At 39.1% G+C, this 18,585-nt stretch overlaps 1 protein-coding gene across 1 annotated transcript in view; it reads right to left on the bottom strand.

Moving 5' to 3' along the window:
* LOC140501080 (disks large-associated protein 1-like) overlaps window positions 1–18,585 on the bottom strand; it is an 890,990-nt gene that overhangs the window by 184,856 nt on the left and 687,549 nt on the right. Inside the window, exon 4 of the mRNA XM_072604298.1 lies at window positions 4,719–5,744. Within this exon, the coding sequence (XP_072460399.1) occupies window positions 4,719–5,672 (954 nt within the window). The 5' untranslated portion in view covers window positions 5,673–5,744. The remainder of the gene's footprint in view (window positions 1–4,718; window positions 5,745–18,585) is intronic.

Below are 18,585 nucleotides of genomic sequence, written 5' to 3'. Positions count from 1 at the left end.
TGTATGTGTTAATCAGAACATGCGATGATTTCAACCTTGCAATATTGGGTTTCTGAATCAATGCCATAGAGGAACCACAATACCTATGGAACTGATCAGTTTCCTGTGTAGTCACAGTAACGACATTATGCAATTGGTTTACTAGAAGTTTATCTAGCAGATGTATAAAAGAATACATCCTGGCAAGTCAAGTAAAAAAATCTAATAGTTCTTTTATTGGTCTGAGAGAGTATGTATCAGTATTCATGTACGTATATCTTATAGGCAGACAGCTAGATCCCAATTAATGTGAATAATGAATCCCCTGAAGTGGTCACATGTATTTAAATTCACACTTTTCAGAGTTATAATTATGTAAAATATTTGTTCCAGCCCAATGGAAAAATTTAGTGCAAATTCAAATAATCCAATTACTTTTTGGGGTTTGTTATTTGTACTGTGATCCAGGCATATGCATATAAAACTAAAGCAGAAAGAGAAAATGAACAAATTTATTCATTATTTGTATGCTTATACATACAAATTATTAGGTATAAGTGTTTGTTTTAATGACAAAAGTTAATATTAGTTCTTTTAAATACTGCTTTACAGAGGTTTGTCCACATTGTATAGTTGTGTTCATGTCCCTAGCATAAAATGCAAAATTTGTGAGAAAAAAAAGATGCTTGTGAAATCTCAACCTGTCTCAACTAATTATAATAGTCAACATTTAACACTTTAAGATTTGCAAAGGGCTTTGTATATGTGAATAAAGTGATAGTCTTCGAGTCTGGAAGATTTGTTCAAGTGCTGCCTTAAACACTGTGTGATCCTGGGCAAGTCACTAAATCTCTCTAAGCCTCAATTTTTTCATCTACAACTTGGGAGAAGCCCCCCACCCTCACCCCATACACAACGAAGCAAAACAAAACAACACTGTCTCAGAGGATTGTTGTGAGGACCCACAGAGATAATAAAAGTATAGTGTTTTGTACACTTTAAAAGTACTATCAGTCTATCAAATCAATAAGCACTTGTTAATTTCCTACTATGTGTCAGACATTGTGCTAGGTTGTGAGTACACAAATAGAAAGAATGAAATTAAACCTACTATAAATGTCATTATTATTATCATTATGTTTGGTACTCACAAGTCTCAGATATAGAAATATGTGGATATTTGTAAACCAGTGAGAACTAGTTTGATTAGTATAGCCTCAGCTCCCCCAGGTTGCATACACGCTAAGGCTAATTAAGCCAGAGATTGGGCATTATGTTCCTGCCTCCCCCCTCCAACTCCTTCCCCTAACCTCTTACTGGATGGCACAGTTAGATTTAAATTCTCTGCATCCCTGCCCCTCATTCCTCTTTTTACTAGACAAATCAGGAAATGACCTCATCGTGACTATACTACTATCTTCCCTATAGATGCTAGAGCAGTCTTCTGTTGATGCCAAATGACTCTTTGCCTAAATCTCTATATAAGTTTTGGCCCTGTGGGTTTCTGGGTCTTTGACAGAGTGCAAAATCTGTTGCAAGATTCCACATCTGGCATTGCCCTACTCTCTCCCACCCTTGGCCAAGGGCAATGGGGAAACACATGCCAAGATTGCTTCCTGTTGGCATTCATTGTCCACCTCACTTTGTGATCAGCAATTAATTGTTTTTAAACTACTATCTCTGTATGATGCTGGTGTTCTTCATCTGCAGACAATCCTACATTACAGTATTATTATTTCCATTTTACAGAACTGAGGTGTTCAGAAAAGTTAAATGATTTTTTTGAGTTAAACGGCTAGTAAGTAGCAGAGGCTAGATTTAAACCCAGAGAGCTTGCCTGGCTGCTGGATAAGACTATTTATAGTATACTATGCTGCCTCTCTAATTAATAATGACTGTTAGTAATTGATAATCCATATAATACATGTTAACTAAAATAAACTAAAGTAGGAAATTTTCTATATACCCTTCCAATATTGTGCAGTTGGGTCTTAGAATGGAATCAATGCATGGAGATTGGTGGCTATGGGTTAAAAAGCCCCTTGCCTTGAAATGTCATAGACAGAGTTAGAGATTATCATTGTACCCCTGGGAGAATTCCCCAGGGGTGCTAAATTTCTTTCTTCCTTGCAGTGGAGACCTATTGCTTTCACTGAGGAGAACTCTTATTCTCCTCCTTACTAGGTAAACACATAGAACTCAGGAATCCATCCTTCAACACTTTGACTAGAGAATAACACAAAAGAGCTGTTATAAATCATGTAATTTCCATTTATTTCACATAAAAGCCTACCATATCCTTATAGCATCACCTAAAATTCTGAAATGTGTTACCAATTAAAATAGTGCTTGCAATTTGATCCCATTAAGAATTATGAAGGTGAGAGAGAATTACAGTATGTACTTCATTTTTTTTTTTTTTGCAAACAGTTGGGTGCTTTTACTCTCCATTCAGGTTTGGTTGCTCCCCAAGATGGGATTTGATTATTGACATATTTAATGCTTTTCAACAATTTCAGAATTTTTTATACATACACACACACATATATACATACAAATATTAACACACACACATATATACATGACATGCTTAAATGAAAGCAAAAAAATTTGAAAATGGAAAGTGGAAACTGGAAAAGCTTTGAAAATTTTGAATCTTTATAGCATGAGAGTTTTTTAATAGAATTAAAATACAGAATTATCAGGGCAACTAGGTACTGCCAGAAGGGGAACTCTTCCACCCTGCCTTTCCTTCACCACCACTCCCTCAGGATGTCATGTCTCAGGGTGGGAGTGTGGGAGTAGGGATGGGAATATTTAAATGGGCACTCATGTTGCTTGGATATACTGAAAGTCAATGACTACAATCCTTCCAGTGAAGTGAAAGACCTCTGGACCTTACCATCTACTCTGCCCCAGTGTTAAACCTTTCATACCCTTAGGAGCCGCCATCTTACCTGATGATATAACCGGAGGGGTGGGGAACTTGCAGCCTCAAGGCCGTATGAGGCCCTCTAGGTCCTCAAGTACAGTCCTTTGACAGGATCCAAACTTCACAGAATAAATCACCTTAATAAAAGGATTTGTTCTGTAAAACTTGGACTCAGTGCAAAGGCTGTACCCAAGGATATAATATATCTCAAAGACCCTTGGGTCTTACCATCTGTATCTCAGCTGCACATTTAGGACATCTAGATCACTTCATTTTCCATGCGGCTATGCTGTCTTATTTGTGTTGTCTCTTCCAATTACAGTGAGTTCCCTTAGAACAGAGACGGTATTGTTTTTTCTATTTGTGTACCCAGCACTTGGTACACAGTTAAGTGGTTAATAAATGCTTCATTGGCTCATTAATCTTTACCACTTTCTCCGAACTTCAGAAAGATAGGTCATAATGTTTTCATGATGAGACCCTGAGGTACTGCTGATGTCCCTTCGCAAGACCTTTCTCTGGGGCATTTACTCTTTGCTATCACAGAAGGTTTCCAAAGTTGAGGTAGTGCCTGCAGGTGAGCCTTGATTTCAAAGCAGAAAAGAGCAGTCAGGGAGAACTCCAAAAAAAAAGGCGCATTCTTCTTGCTTTTCCTGTCACAACAGGAGTGTGAAGAAGGGAGAAAGGAATATATAAAAGCATAAAAATGAAGTAAATGCAAAGGCTAGCCATATGGAGGGACGGGCCTGTGACAAATCCCAGTCTGCATGTACACAAGTATATGCACACTCTCCATGTACTCCTGTTTTCCTTTCTCCATACTCCAATGTATGAAATTTGTTAAAAACAAACACTAAAATATTAAGGAAAGGAAAAGCAGCAGGGATACCTTCCAAGGGTCCTGGTTGGGAAGGTATTATCTGCCTGCAATGCATGTGAGTGATTTGTATATTGGCATTCATATGTAGCATATACTTTCTTTTATTGTGTTTTATTCTATTGATGCTGCCTTCTTAGAGTTCAGCCATGTTGAATTTCTTTGGCTGTGATTGTCTGGTCTCTACGCACTAGGAAGTCCTCCCACTTAAGCAGGGGTCATAGGATTGTAGCATGAAGGCTGGAGCTCATCTAGTTCAATCTGCTCATTGTAGATGGAGACTTTGAAAATGTCAGAGAAGTTGAGATGAAGCCTGGGCTCAAATCCAGGACTTATAAACCCCAATCTCATGTTCTTTCCTTTGTGCTGTTCTTCCCCATGTTAGAAATGGTTGCCTCAGTTTCCCATGTACTCAGTATGACTCTGATAAATACAGAACTACTAATAAAGCTCCCCCAAACCTACCAGTTCTTTCTAGAGTTTTACCGCATATAGCTCTCATTGAACTTCAAAGTGCCAAATCTTGCATTCAAAAAAGGGCAGATTTTAGACTTTTTCCCCTTCCAACTCTATCCTATAACTTTCAGGAAAGGAGGAAAGTAAAGTATTAATAAGGACATCTTGCATTCGTATGGACTTGTACTTTTCAGAATTCACTACCTTTCTTATCTCTTTGGATCTTCATAACAACTGAGACAGACAGATCAGCTATATTTTTCTAATTTGACCTGATGAGGAAACTAAGACACACAGATATTAAGTAATATTCCCTGGGTCACAGAATTAGTTAACAGAGCCAAGAATAGAATGGATTTCTCTCCACTTAGCTCCTTGTTCTTTCCATTTTTATACTAAAGCAATATTGAAGACAGAGCACCACCATCATCAAATTAGCATTTCTAAATAGCAGCCACTCCACAAAGACTTTACCTGAAGATATTGGCAGGATCGTTCCTGTTGACAGGTTTCTGACTTCACCAAGGCCTGGTCTACGTTAACTGAAGCTTTCTGGTAAACTTCACGGGCCCTGCTCACGGTCAAGGTGGAGGACCAGGCACTCTTCTTCAGCAATGGGGCATCCAGGTTGACAGGAAGATTTGCACAGGTAGAACACTTGACATCATTATTACTCCTAGAGGCCTTGACTGCATGTTCATTGATTGTATTGTAAGCCTCCATGAAATACTGTGAGGCAGAGCGATCTGGGCACCGGCCCATCGTCATCACTGCAGAGGGGGCATGATAAAGGCAGACATCACCATCCAGGTTGTCATCAGAGCTCCACCAACCTGAGGCATTTGAACGGGCTTTGGGTTCAGGCCGCCTTTCTTTGCTCTTGCTTCTCTTGCCATACCTCATTGTCTGTGTGTCATCTGGGCTGGCTTTGCCTCCATTGATGCTTCCCTTGGATGGTCCCTCCAGAGAATGAGACTTGGTAAAAAGCTTCTGCACAGAGTGGACCAGGTGACGAATCCTTCCAGGGCTGTCACTACGGTGCTCCACAGCAGTTCTCTTGTACTGCAAGGTGTGGTAACCATCTCTGTTGAGGGGGAGCTGCCTTTCAAATTGATCCAAGAGGTTGGGAGGAAGGCGATTTGCCTTGTTAGCTAGGGTGCGGGGAACCAGCGCACATTCCTCCTTCAACTCTTGCTGGGAGTTGTAATGCCTCCTAGGGAAGGTGCTGCTGGCCAGGGGGTCATTGAAGGGGACCACACACTCAGCTTGAAAGGAGTTCCTCTGAGTGTAGTAAGGGTGGTCAGCAGGGTGAGGCTCCACTGGGCTTAACAAGTATGGCTTCCTGTCCGCATGATGAGATAGAGACTCACAGGCAGAGTCACAGGTCACTCCGTGATGGTGACTACGGCTGCTGGATAACCCTTTCATTGCTGATGCTAAGTGACCGCCAATGTCATCTACACCACGTGGCTAGGTTCCAGACAAGTCTCTGAGAAAGGCCTGGAAAAATAAAAACCAAGATTGATGAATTATTTAAACTGTTCTTAGTAAATAGTCATTTCTTATCTTAAATGTACTTTTTGCATCTCAAATTTCCTGTGGTAATTACTGTCTAATAGTGATAATAATAGCTCACATTCAGATAGTATTTTGGGCCTTGCAAAGCACTTTGCTCACTTTATCTCATTTGATAAATGTAGAACAAAGACACATTTCTTTCCATCAACTTCTGGCTATAGCTTAAATTCTCTGTTAAGAAAGTCTTTAACCTCCAAGCAGGGAAGAATTGACTCCAAAACTTTTGGTGGAGATTATAGGCATAGCGATTATTGGTCTCTGAAAACCTGTAGGGGAGTCACAAAGAGTCACATGATTGAAAATGACTCAACAACAATGACATTATGATTGCCATATTATTTATTTTGCCTCTTTAAAGGGGCCATCCCCTGATTACTTCTTAAGCAGGCCTATTTACTGAATGAAGGTCACCTCACTCTGAATGAGTACCTGAAAAGGCTTTAGCCTAAAAAGGCCAAGGTCTCCCAGTGCATCCTGGGTCATCTCCAGTCATCCTGATGAATATCTGGTCACTGGATCCAGATAGCTCTGGAGGAGAAGTGAGGTTGGTGACTTTGCAGAGCCCTCCCTCACTCAAAACAAAGTTAAGTGCAAGTCAGGTCATTGTTTCTCGGATGTCATGGTCTTCTTCACAAACAAAGGATGAACACAGCAACAACAAGTAATCCAGATGAATTCTTTCCTCCCCCAATTACTTTTTACTACTAAGGATATCATAATCTGGCTCCAGCCTTATTTTAGAGTTTTATGGTAAACTACTTCTCTTCACTCACTCTGCTTTCTATTCAGTCTGTTCTGCTCACTGTTTCCCATTTCCCCCTCCTTATCTCTGTACCTTCTTTCAGGTTTACCTTCCCCACTTCCATCCCTGAAATGAATTTCCCACTGATCTATGCTTCCTAGGATTCCTAGCTTTGTTCAAAGTTCATTTTAAGTATCCTCTCCTATAGGAAATCTATCCTGATTGCTTCCAATGGCTTGTGTCCTTCCTATGAAATTATTTTCTATGTAATTTATATCTATCTATTTATCTCTCTATCTATCCATCCATCTTTTTATCTATCTAATCTACCTTCTTATCTATATGATCTTTTCTCCAGTAAAATTTACACTACTTGAAACTACATATTGTTTCATGTTTATCTTTGCATGTCCAGTAGCTAGCACAGTATCTATCAATACTTAATGCACTGACACATTACCTACATACACAGAGTGCACCTAGTGCTTCATAAATGCTTGTTGAAATAAATTGATCTTTCTTTTTGACATCTGCTTAGGAGAGAACATACTTTAATATAAATGAAGTCAATTACACTATACTTGCATAAGAAGGACAGACTATTGCCACCATGGCCTTTTAGGCTTCCATGATCACAGCGATTGGCACACTTTATCCATGATGAAGGAAGAAAAAGTTAATGGGATGCTAAATTAAATCCACAGATAGTCCACAAATATGATTTCAGACTCAGTGAATCAAGAACTTCTTTTCACTAAACCTTTTCAATAGCTTAGACGGGGCAAAAGCTAAATTGACTGATTTGAATTAGACATCCTCTCCTCTGCCTGCCCTTTGAACTAAGCAGCTATGCTCAACTGGTAGAAGAAATACAGGCTGGGCAGAGGAGGAATCATCGAAGACATGAATAACCCGGTAATAATAATAGCTAACATTTGTATAGCACTTTAAGGTTTGCAAAACACCTTATATATGTTTTGTCATTTGTTCCTCACAACCCTGTGGGGTAGGTATTATTATCTCCATTTTACAAGAGAGAAAACAGACTGAAATGAATGATTTGCTCAAAGTTATATAACTAGTAAGTATTTGAGGCAAGATTTGAACTCTGGTCTTCTTGAATCCAAGTCCAGTGTTCTACCTACCTTGCTACCTAGCCGCCTGAATGATTAACTTTTACAAAATGGAAAAAAAACAGACAAAAAAGAATCTCGTGAAAATATTGTTATACAATTCACACCTGCCTTCTCAATATGCTAACAAGGCACAGTTGGTATTTAAGCATGACCCAATTCATATTTTCTTTTGACTCTTTAACAAACTACGTGTCCTTTAGTAGCTGACAGAGTTCCAATGGATTGCCTGACTTGTCATGCTGCCATAGCAGCTTCCTACAATGCAAACAATTTTCTCTTTGAGATGTCCTGTAAAGCTAACACAAATGCCATTTTGTCGTATTCAAAGGAAATATCAGTGGTTTAATCAAACAAGGACTTAGCCTAAAGCAGAAGGACAGTATAGAGAGGTTGAGTCTTGTTAACTACATGAGATGTCCAGGATCTGAAAGCCTTATAGGATGTTTTAAGCTTTGCCAATGTTTTTGTAACTGCATCCTTCCCTCTCTGATGATAAAATAATGTCCCAGGAAAAGTAAGACATATGAGCCCTTGGGGTTGCTGCTGAGTTGTGGAATGTACACTGGATTTGGAGATGGAAGAACTGGGGTCACATTTCAGTTATTTTATTTGTTACCTGTGTGACCTTGGGCAAGTCAAAGGACCTTATTGGGCATCAGTTTCTTCACCTATAAAATCAGGGGATCTCTCAAGTTTCCTCAAATTTTAAAGTCCTATAATTTAGGAATAATTTAAAAATTAAAAAAAATTTAAAAATTCCCTTCCATGATTTGTAAAACAGCTTCTACAGACCCACTTTCCCAGAAAACTATTCTTAAAGCTAAAATATGCATTAGAATATACTCTTCACCCTCACCCCAAAAATATCTACTCTATTCCCAAATCTTGTTTCTACAGCATCTCTCACGTAAATCATCTCTGTTCACACAGCCACCACTATAGTTCAGGCCCCCATCAGTTCTCCCCTCATCACTTCTACAAAGTGATATTTTTGGTAAAATGTAGGTGTACTCATGCCACTCCTTTGGTCAAGAAACCTCAGTGGCTCCCTATTACCTCCAAGATTAAGAATAACTTCCTCTAATGCTCTCCACAGTGGGACTCCTTCCTCCTTTCCCAGTCTTTTTATACATTAATTCCCACCATGTACTCTATGATCCAGCTAGACTAGACTGACTGACTTCCTCCTCTGCCTTTGTACCTTTTGCTCTGGCTTCTTCCCATGGCTGGAAAACTCTCCACAGTTTTGCTTCTTAGTTTCCTCATGTCTTTCAGTGCTTGGCTGAAATTCTACCTTCTACATGTGGCCATTCCAGGCCCCCCAGGCTGCTAGTGACTTTCTCTATGAGATTAGTTTCCAGCTACTCTGAATACAGGGGGTCCCCAAAGTTTTATTGCAGTTTTAACTGCACTATCTTGTACATACCTGATTATCTACATTTTGCCTCCCCTGTGACCCCCACCCCCACCCCAACCAATTAGGAATGTGAGTACCTTGAGTTCAGAGACTGTGGGTTTACTTTTCCTTTTTTATATCCCAGAACTTTGCATAGTACGTTACATAGTAAGCTCTTAATAAATATATGTTGAGGGCAGAGCCAAGATGATGGACTAGAAAGACACACTTACACAGTGTCCTCCCCACAGCCTATAAAATACCTGTAGAGAGGGACTCTCAACAAATTCTGGAGCAGTAGAAGTGGAGAACAACAGAGTGGTGGAGATTTCCAGTCCACGGTGACCTGAAAGGCCCACGGAAACGTCGTTTGTGCTGGATGTGGAGCCCAGCCCAGCCTTGGCCGTGTGGCATGGTGCTTTGAGACTCTGGGAGGAGGACACCTCGGGGGCAGAATCTCCAGTCACAGTAGCAGGTCCTCAGATCCCTCAGCCCACAGGCACCAAAGGTCAGTGACGGGGTTTTATCAGCTGACCAGGAAGGGAGAAGGGCCTTCCCATAGCTCTGGCAGCAGGCAGCAGCCACACAGCCTGCACAGCAGCCCGTATGGAAGCTCCATAGTTGGAGCGTAAAAACCCCTGTGGGCATTAAAGAGCTGAGTCTTGCCTTGGCCCTGGGTGGAGGCCCTGGTTGAGCTGGTCTTTGTCTCACACTGAATGGCAGCCCTGCCCATCCAGCTTATCTGGAAATCAGCCCCCAGTGCTGACTTGGGAAACTGGAGGCCAAGTAGCTGTGGAGAGGTATCTGCTAAGATTCTGGGCATAAAAATCCCTCTCTGAATCCAGACCAGTACACGCTTGATTGTGCCACCTTGGAGGAACTGAGATCTCACAGATTCCTGGAGTATACCCTACTCTTGACAAAGGACCCAAAAGTCAAGTAACTGGTTGGGAAAATGCCCAAAAAAGGGAAAAAAAAATAAGACTATAGAAGGTTACTTTCTTGGTGAACAGATATCTTCTCCCTTCCTTTCTGATGAGGAAGAACAATGCTTACCATCAGGGAAAGACATAAAAGTCAAGGCTTCTGTATCCCAAACATCCAAAATAAATATTCAATGGGCTCAGGCCAAGGAAGAGCTCAAAAAGGATTTTGAAAATCAAGTTAGAGAGGTGGAGGAAAAACTGGAAAGAGAAATGAGAGAGATGCAAGAAAAGCATGAAAAGCAGGTCAATACCTTGCTAAAGGAGACCCAAAAAAAGGCTGAAGAAAATAACACCTTGAAAAATAGGCTAACTCAATTGGCAAAAGAGGTTCAAAAAGCCAATGAGGAGAAGAATGCTTTAAGCAGAATTAGCCAAATGGAAAAGCAGGTCCAAAAGCTCACTGAAGAAAATAGTTCTTTACAAATTAGAATGGAACAGATGGAGGCTAATGACTTTATGAGAAACCAAGAAATTACAAAACAAAACCAAAAGAATGACAAAATGGAAGATAATGTGAAATATCTCATTGGAAAAACAACTGACCTGGAAAATAGATCCAGGAGAGACAATTTAAAAATTATGGGACTACCTGAAAGCCATGATCAAAAAAAGAGCCTAGACATCATCTTTCATGAAATTATTAAGGAAAACTGCCCTGAGATTCTAGAACCAGAGGGCAAAATAAGTATCCAAGGAATCCACCGATCACCGCCTGAAAGAGATCCAAGAAGAGAAACTCCTAGGAACATTGTGGCCAAATTCCAGAGTTCCCTGGTCAAGGAGAAAATATTGCAAGCAGCTAGAAAGAAACAATTCAAGTATTGTGGAAATACAATCAGGATAACACAAGATCTAGCAGCTTCTACGTTAAGGGATTGAAGGGCATGGAATATGATATTCCAGAAGTCAAAGGAACTAAAGAATCACCTACTAAGAATCACCTACCCAGCAAAATTGAGTGTAATACTTCGGGGGAAAAATGGTCTTTCAATGAAATAGAGGACTTTCAAGCATTCTTGATGAAAAGACCAGAGCTGAAAAGAAAATTTGACTTTCAAACACAAGAATGAAGAGAAGCATGAAAAAGTAAACAGCAAAGAGAAGTCATAAGGGACTTACTAAAGCTGAACTGTTTACATTCCTACATGGAAAGACAATATTTGTAACTCTTGAAACTTTTCAGTATCTGGGTAGTTGGTGGGATTATGCACACACACACACACACACACACACACACACACACACACAGAGCACAGAGTGAATTGAATAGGATGGGATCATATCTTAAAAAAATGAAATTAAGTGGTGAGAGAGAAATATATTGGGAGGAGAAAGGGAGAAATGGAATGGGGCAAATTATCTCTCATAAAAGAGGCAAGCAAAAGACTTTTCAGTGGAAGGAAAAAGAGGGGAGGTGAGAGAAAAACATGAAGCTTACTTTCATCAATTCAACTAAAGGAAGGAATAAAATGCAAAAAAAAATATATGTTGATAGTTATAGATAAATATATTGCAAGGAAAATTGGGAATGGAAGGAGTATTAACAACAGGAGAGATCAGGAAAGGCTTCATGGAGGTTTAACTTTGGTACCTGGAAGGAAGATAAAGATTTTGAGAAGGGAGGATGAGTAGATTGTCTGAGGTCACAGAGGGGGAAGCTGGGGTATTGAGTTTGGGAGAATCGTTAGCAGTACAATTTGTGAAGGGGAACAGTATGAGATTAGGTGAGAATGGTGAGTGGTAGCCAGAAGACCTTAAACAGAATTAATTAGGAGACCTTAAATATCAGACTAAAGAATTTTATTTGATTCTCTATGCAATGGTGAGCCCCTGCAGGATGGGCTGGAGACAAATGTGTTGATTCAATTCAATTAATATGTATTAGGGTCATATTGGTTAAATAGGTTAAATTAAATTAGGTTAAATCATCAGGTGATATAGGCAGGAAATATAATGGTGAGACTGGGACCTTAGGACAACTATTTTAGAAACTATTATTGTTGTTCAGTCATTTTTCAGTTATGTCCAACTCTCCATGACCCTATTTGGGGTTTTCTTGGCAAGGATATTGGAGCAGTTTGCCATTTCCTTCTCCAGTTCGTCTTACAGATGAGGAAACTGACACAAACAGGGTTAAATAACTTGCCCAGTGTCACACAGCTAGTTAGTCTCTAAGGCCAAATTTGAACTCAGGAGATTGAGTCTTCTGGACTCCAGGCCTGGGCTCTATCCACCGTGTCTTCTATCTGGAAGCTATAAGGAGGATATATGGCAAAAGAGAGAGATTAGAAGTAGATAGGTCAGTTAGGAGGCTCCTATAGAAAAAAAATGTTGATAAGGGTCCAGAATAGGTTGGGATCTTTGTGAGTAGAAAGATGAAATAGACATAGGAGATGTTATAGGAATAGAATTGACAAGATTTGGCATTCAATAGCATATGGAGGAAGGAGTTGAAGTAGAGGGATTAATAACATAACTTCAAGGTGATGAACTTGGGTGGCTAAGAGAATGGTGGTATCCACAATGGAACAAATGAGAAAAACTTCCAAATAGGAAAGTTGAAGACAGAGAAGATTTGGGGAGGAATGATAAATTTAATTTTTGGTATGTTGAATTTGAGATATCTGTGGGATATCTGGCAGGCTGTATAATGTTTAAGTAAAGTTCTGCAAAGAGATTAGGATTGAATGTAAAGATTGTCAGTTGCATAGAATTATGCTTGAACTCATTGTACTTATCTACTTATTGTAGATTACAGAGAGAGGGGAGAGAGAGGAGCCAAGAGATGGGACTGGTCAGAGATATGGAATTACCCACATTAAAGGAAGGAATGGATAATGATCAGTTAATGAGACAGAGTAAGGGTACTCAGATAGGTAAGAGAACCATGAGAGAGTAGTGACAAGGAAGTTAGGAGAGGAGTGTCCAGGAGGAAGGATATGGTCAAGAGTCTCAAAAAGTTGTGGTCAAAAGGTGAAGAAGGGTAAAGATTGAGAATATACCATCAGATTCAACAGTTAAGTGATTGTTGATGACTTTAAATAGGTCACTTTTGTTAATAGTAGAGGGGTTGGAATCCAAATGGAAAATGATTGAGAAGTGGGTGGTGAGAAAGTGGAGGCAGGAAGAACACTCTCTAGGAGTTTGGCAATGAAAGGGAGGAGAGATAGATGCTAGCTTAAGGGGAAAAATGGGAAAAATTAAATGATGATTTTTTTTGGATCATTTGCTTTATCTTGTTTTTTATTTTTAAATAATATTTTATTTTTTCTCCATTTACATGTAAAGACAATTTTTAATATTCATTAAAAATTCTGCGTTCCATTTTTTTCTCCTTCCCTCAATTCCCCCTTTCCTGAGAGGGTAAGCAATTTGATATTGATCATGCATCTTCAATCTTGTAAAACATATTACCACATTAGCAATGTTGTGAAAGTAGAAACATACCAAAAGGAAAAAAAACTTGAAAAAATAAAGTGAAAAATAGTATGCTTCACACTGTGTATAGATTCCATAAGTTCTTTCTCTGGAGGTGGAGAACATTTTTCTTCATGTGTCCTTTGGAATTGTTTTGGATTATTGTATGGCTGAGAGAGCTAAGTCATTAACAGTTGATCATTGTACAATATTTGTTACTGTGTACAATGTTCTGGTTCTGTGCACTTTGCATTATTTCATGTAAGTCTTTCCAGGATTTTCTGAAATCAGCCAGCTTGTCATTTCTTATAGTACTTATAGTATATTTCTTATAGTATTTCATCACAGTCATATACCCCAACTTATTCAGCCATTGCCCAATTGATGGGCATCCCCTCAATGTCCAACTTTTTGCCACCAAAAAAAGAGTTGCTATAAATATTTTTTGTGCAAATAGGTCCTCTCTTCCCCACCCCTTTTGGGATATTGACCTAGGAGTGGTATTGTTGGATCAAAGGATGTGCACAGTTTTCTAGCCCTTTGAGCATAGTTCCAACAAATGATTTTTTTTTAAAGAAGAAGTAAACCTCACCATGTTGTAGAAAGCAGGGGAAAAGCTACAAGTAGGGAGAGAGAGAAAGAAAGAGAGACAGACAGACAGACAAAGAGAGAGAAACAGAGTGAAACTGATTCATAAATGGGCAAATTCAATGGAGACACAGAGGGTTTGGAAGCACCACTCCCTTTCTTAGTCAAGAATAAATAAGATAGCATTGGTTAAGATGTAGAGGTAATATTCAAACAAGTGTCCAGTGACCTGCAGTATTACTTCCACACCTCCCAGTTCAGTTTTCCTGGGAAAGAATAAAGAATGTTGATAGCAAGTTGCTGAGTTCTGTCTCTGGCTTGTTCAGTCCTTAGCTCCCTTTTGAGGAACCTCCCAGTTACGTTATGAATCTTGACAGAAATCCCACCTTCTGCTAGTATCATAGGGATTTGTCTGACTTCCTGAATTTAGTAAGTCTGAATACAGGGGATTCCCAGACCCTGGAATAGGACACAGTGAGCCTAGAAGTGATCAGTATCTTCAGCAAATGGGGAAAGGGGTGGGGTGGGGAAGGGGAATAGAGATACTGAAAATACTAAGACTCTTGGTAGAGTAGAAAGAGAACATAAAAGAAAAAAATGTGTCCAGTAGATGTGCTTAGCTGCTAAAGGGAGCCTTTAGTGGTCCAGTCACTGTGCTGCAATATTCCTGGGATTACAAGTACATTGTAACAGGCAAGGTTAGAAAGTGTTTATATATGATTTCTGGTACATTTCAGAAAAACAACTGAAATGAATTTATTTAGATGGAAAAACATATCACAAAATGCATCATATTATAACAGGCCTCACGAAATACAGTGTAGTTTTCAAAGGAGATTTTTAAAAAAGAGAAATGGACTACTTAGTACAGCCACAATCACACAGATATGCCTTATGAAGATTACATATAATGGAATCTCAATATGCAAAATACAAAGCAATGCTTTCAAATCTTCATTTGGAGGCAGCTGATGCCTTGGATAGATGCTCTTTTTCTGAATAAAATGTGAAACTGGCAGGGGCTGAATACATGAATTATATATATTTGCCCTAAAATGTGCATAATTATTTAAATCATACTCTCAGTATTTAATTATCATTGATATGCAAACAGTAGTGCATGTTGGATAATACCACCTGAGGCCAGACATAGCAAATTAAAAGACATATTAGGGCTATTAATGGTGCATTAAGTTAAGTGCCCAATGACACTTTTTCTGGAAATGAAACATGCGAAAGTGATTTTTACTAAATATCAAATGTGCTGTTTTTCAGCTTAGAGCCAAGCACATGCATTTTATTTTAAAATGGAGCTATTAGCTGCATTAAGGCAACTTCTCTGAAACATAAATCATTTGCCTCTTCAATTTACTTTTCTAAAAGGATTATGAACTGCTGACCATAAATATGTACTAAAACTTTTAGGATATCCTCTATGTTTCTCAGAAATCTGAGAAAACCATGCTATGAGAGAAAGTTTATGATAGATAACAGGCTAACAGTGATTTTGTAAATGTTCAATTTTTTTACATTGAAGTCCAAAAAAGATCTTTAATTCTAGTCTCTTCTCTTGAATCATAAGATCATAGCAGCACAGAACTAGATGTGGCTTTAGAGGCTGACTAATCTTACCTCTTTCTACAGTACAGCAGAACTTTCACTGAGGCATGCTGGAAACTATGCATCTCTTAGATTGCATTAGCAGTTTTAATTCTCAAATCACCCATCTGTTCACCTTAGCCATTTTCTTGCCATCAGGTCAATGGAGACTTGGAAAGGACTTTAATTTAGAAAGGCTAAGGCCACCCACTGCATCCTGGGCCATTGCCAATCATCTTGACTTTTGTCTTGTAAATGGACTTTGATGACTCTGGAGGAGAGAGTGAGGCTGACACAACTTTGAGCAGCTCTGCCTCACTTAAATCCAATTTGCACCCAAGTCAAGACATCACCCTTGTGATGTCATTAGTCCTGTGCAAGAATGAAGGACAAACAATAACAAGGGATTGGTTCACCATGCCACATGCCTACAAGCTTGCACACCTGCAATAGCAGGTTGGCAATGCGGATGATGAGTAAAGCAAGATTTATCTAATAGTGTGTAAAGAAGATTCTCTACGAAGGGAATTCATTAGATTTAGGAAACAAATAATAAACAAACAAACTCGCATCTTGGAGATGCTGACACAGATGATGTTATCTTGCAAGACTGATAAGTTCTTATTTCATTTTTGATTTGCATGCATGTGTTTCATTAGGAATTTCACAATCTTTCCTTTTATGCACAGAATGGAAGAAACTGAAGATACCCATTTGCCTGGTTAGGAAGAATCACTGGCAACTAGTGGCACAATGCTTATGGAATAGGTTATGACTAGGAACCACATCTTCTGGTTTAGGGGTTCCATGAGGGTATTCTTTTCTTCAACCTCCTCCAACCCTATCAGGCTGGGCCATAGGGCAAAACAATTCACCTAAGAGAAGGAGGGTGCCCTTCTTGCAAAGATGCCTCATTTTCCTCTGTGGGTCCTTACTGTAGCCTGAACTCTGCCCAAACCACTGGTGGATTGAAAGGAGAACTGATTTTTATTGATGCATCTATTTCTAAAAGGTTTCTAGGTTCTTGTTGTAATTTAATGCAAAAAGAGACACATATAATTCCAGAGAAGTCATATTCTCCACAAACTACTCAGCACAGCTTTATTCTTATTGAAGATACATTATCACAAATGGCATTTTGGCTGGAGTGTTCAACAAATACAAACCATGCTCTGAGTCTAACCTGTGATTTAAATTAAAACTCAAGTGTGAAATAAGTGCCTATTAGTAGTTTAAATTAACATAACACTTTAACGTTTACAAAAAAAATTGTATAGACATTATCTCATTTAGTTTTCATAACCACCTTGTGATAGTCCTAAAGATATTACCTCTATTTTACAAAGGAGGAAAATTGAAACTAAAGAAGGGTTTAGTGGCTTAGCCATGGACACAGAACTAATGAGGATCTGAGGTGATATTTGACCAGGGGACTCTCCTTGCATCAGGTACTTCCATTATGTACTCTTGTTTATTATTTGAAGAATATTATGCTAAGCAACAGGATAGATATAAAAGTTAGGTAACAATTATTCTCTGCTCTCATGGGGCCTAAAACCTACTAGGCCAGGTAGGTGGTGCAGTGGATGGAGTGCTAGACCTGGAATCAGGAAGACTCATCCTCCTGAGTTCAAATCTGCCCTCAGACACTTACTAGCCGTGTGACTCTGGGCTAGTCACTTAACCCTGTTTGCCTCAGTTTCTTCATCTGTAAAACGCACTGGAGAAGGAAATAGCAAACCACTCCAATATCTTTGCCAGGGAAACCCCAAATAGAGTCACAAAGTGTTGGACACAACTGAAATGACTCAACAACATGAGGATATTATACATGCTCAAATAACTATAATATATGCTAAGTAAATGCATAATGCAGAAATGCAAATCACTTGTGAAGTGGAGAAGATGAGGGACTACTTTGGGGTGGGGATGGCATTCAAGATGGGCATTAATGAATGGGTAGGATTTGAATGAAGAATTAAGTAGCAGTGGTGGTATTGATGGTGGGTGATTCTAGACAAGTGTACTCACAGAAATGCTAATACAGAGAAAATAAAGGAAAAAGGAGGAAGAATGGGAATTAAAATATGTGGAAGAGGGTAGGAAAGGAGAAAATGAAAGAAAGAGATGGATACATATAGAATTTACTGACCAGCTGCTGATGCACCAGCTGCTGTCGCTCTGCTCTCATCCTCAGAGAGCAGGGATAGAATTAACCCACCTCTCATGTAAATAAACCTATTCAATCTCCTGAAGCAGCACAATTTTAAAGGAAGGTAAACTTCTCACTCTGTAATAAGGCTGCAGATTTTTACCACCAATCCCTTTATGAATTCCCCCTGCCAAAAAATAAAAAAATCCCCAGCCCCCAAACCCAATTCCATGGGAACGAAGGTGGAGAATGGCACACGTGTCTGCCAATGTTCTGATTTTCAATGAAACATCCCCAAATGCACAAAGCAAGAAGTCAACAAAAACCTTAACTTAGATGAGTGGGTGAGCTAATACTGCCAAAAGCTCTGCTTTAAAAATATTCCTTGACCTGACTAGGATCTAAATTTGCAATTGCAAGAGTCACTTAATAATGTTTTTCTCCTCCATTTAATTTCTACAGACTCATACCTAGGTTCTAATAACTGAACATGTTATACCCCCCAAAATTAAGGCAACTGTACCTTTAGAGGAGCACATTCTAAACACAACATTTATATAACTCAAAGAACAAATGCTAAGCAATTTTATACCCCTAGAATGCATTTTGGCTTTTCATCAGCATTAATTGCTATCCTAATCATCGAGAGTTTGATTTTTGCTTGTGAACAACTCCTGTAATCAGCTTGCTCCCTATTAGACGTGCCATTGGAAGCTTTCCCCTTTCAAAAGATTCAGCACGGTACAA

This window comes from Notamacropus eugenii, chromosome 4 (genome assembly GCF_028372415.1).
Source record: "Notamacropus eugenii isolate mMacEug1 chromosome 4, mMacEug1.pri_v2, whole genome shotgun sequence".
Lineage (NCBI taxonomy): Eukaryota > Metazoa > Chordata > Mammalia > Diprotodontia > Macropodidae > Notamacropus > Notamacropus eugenii.
Note: the sequence above shows the minus strand (reverse complement) of the source record. Positions and strands in the feature narration are given on the sequence as shown.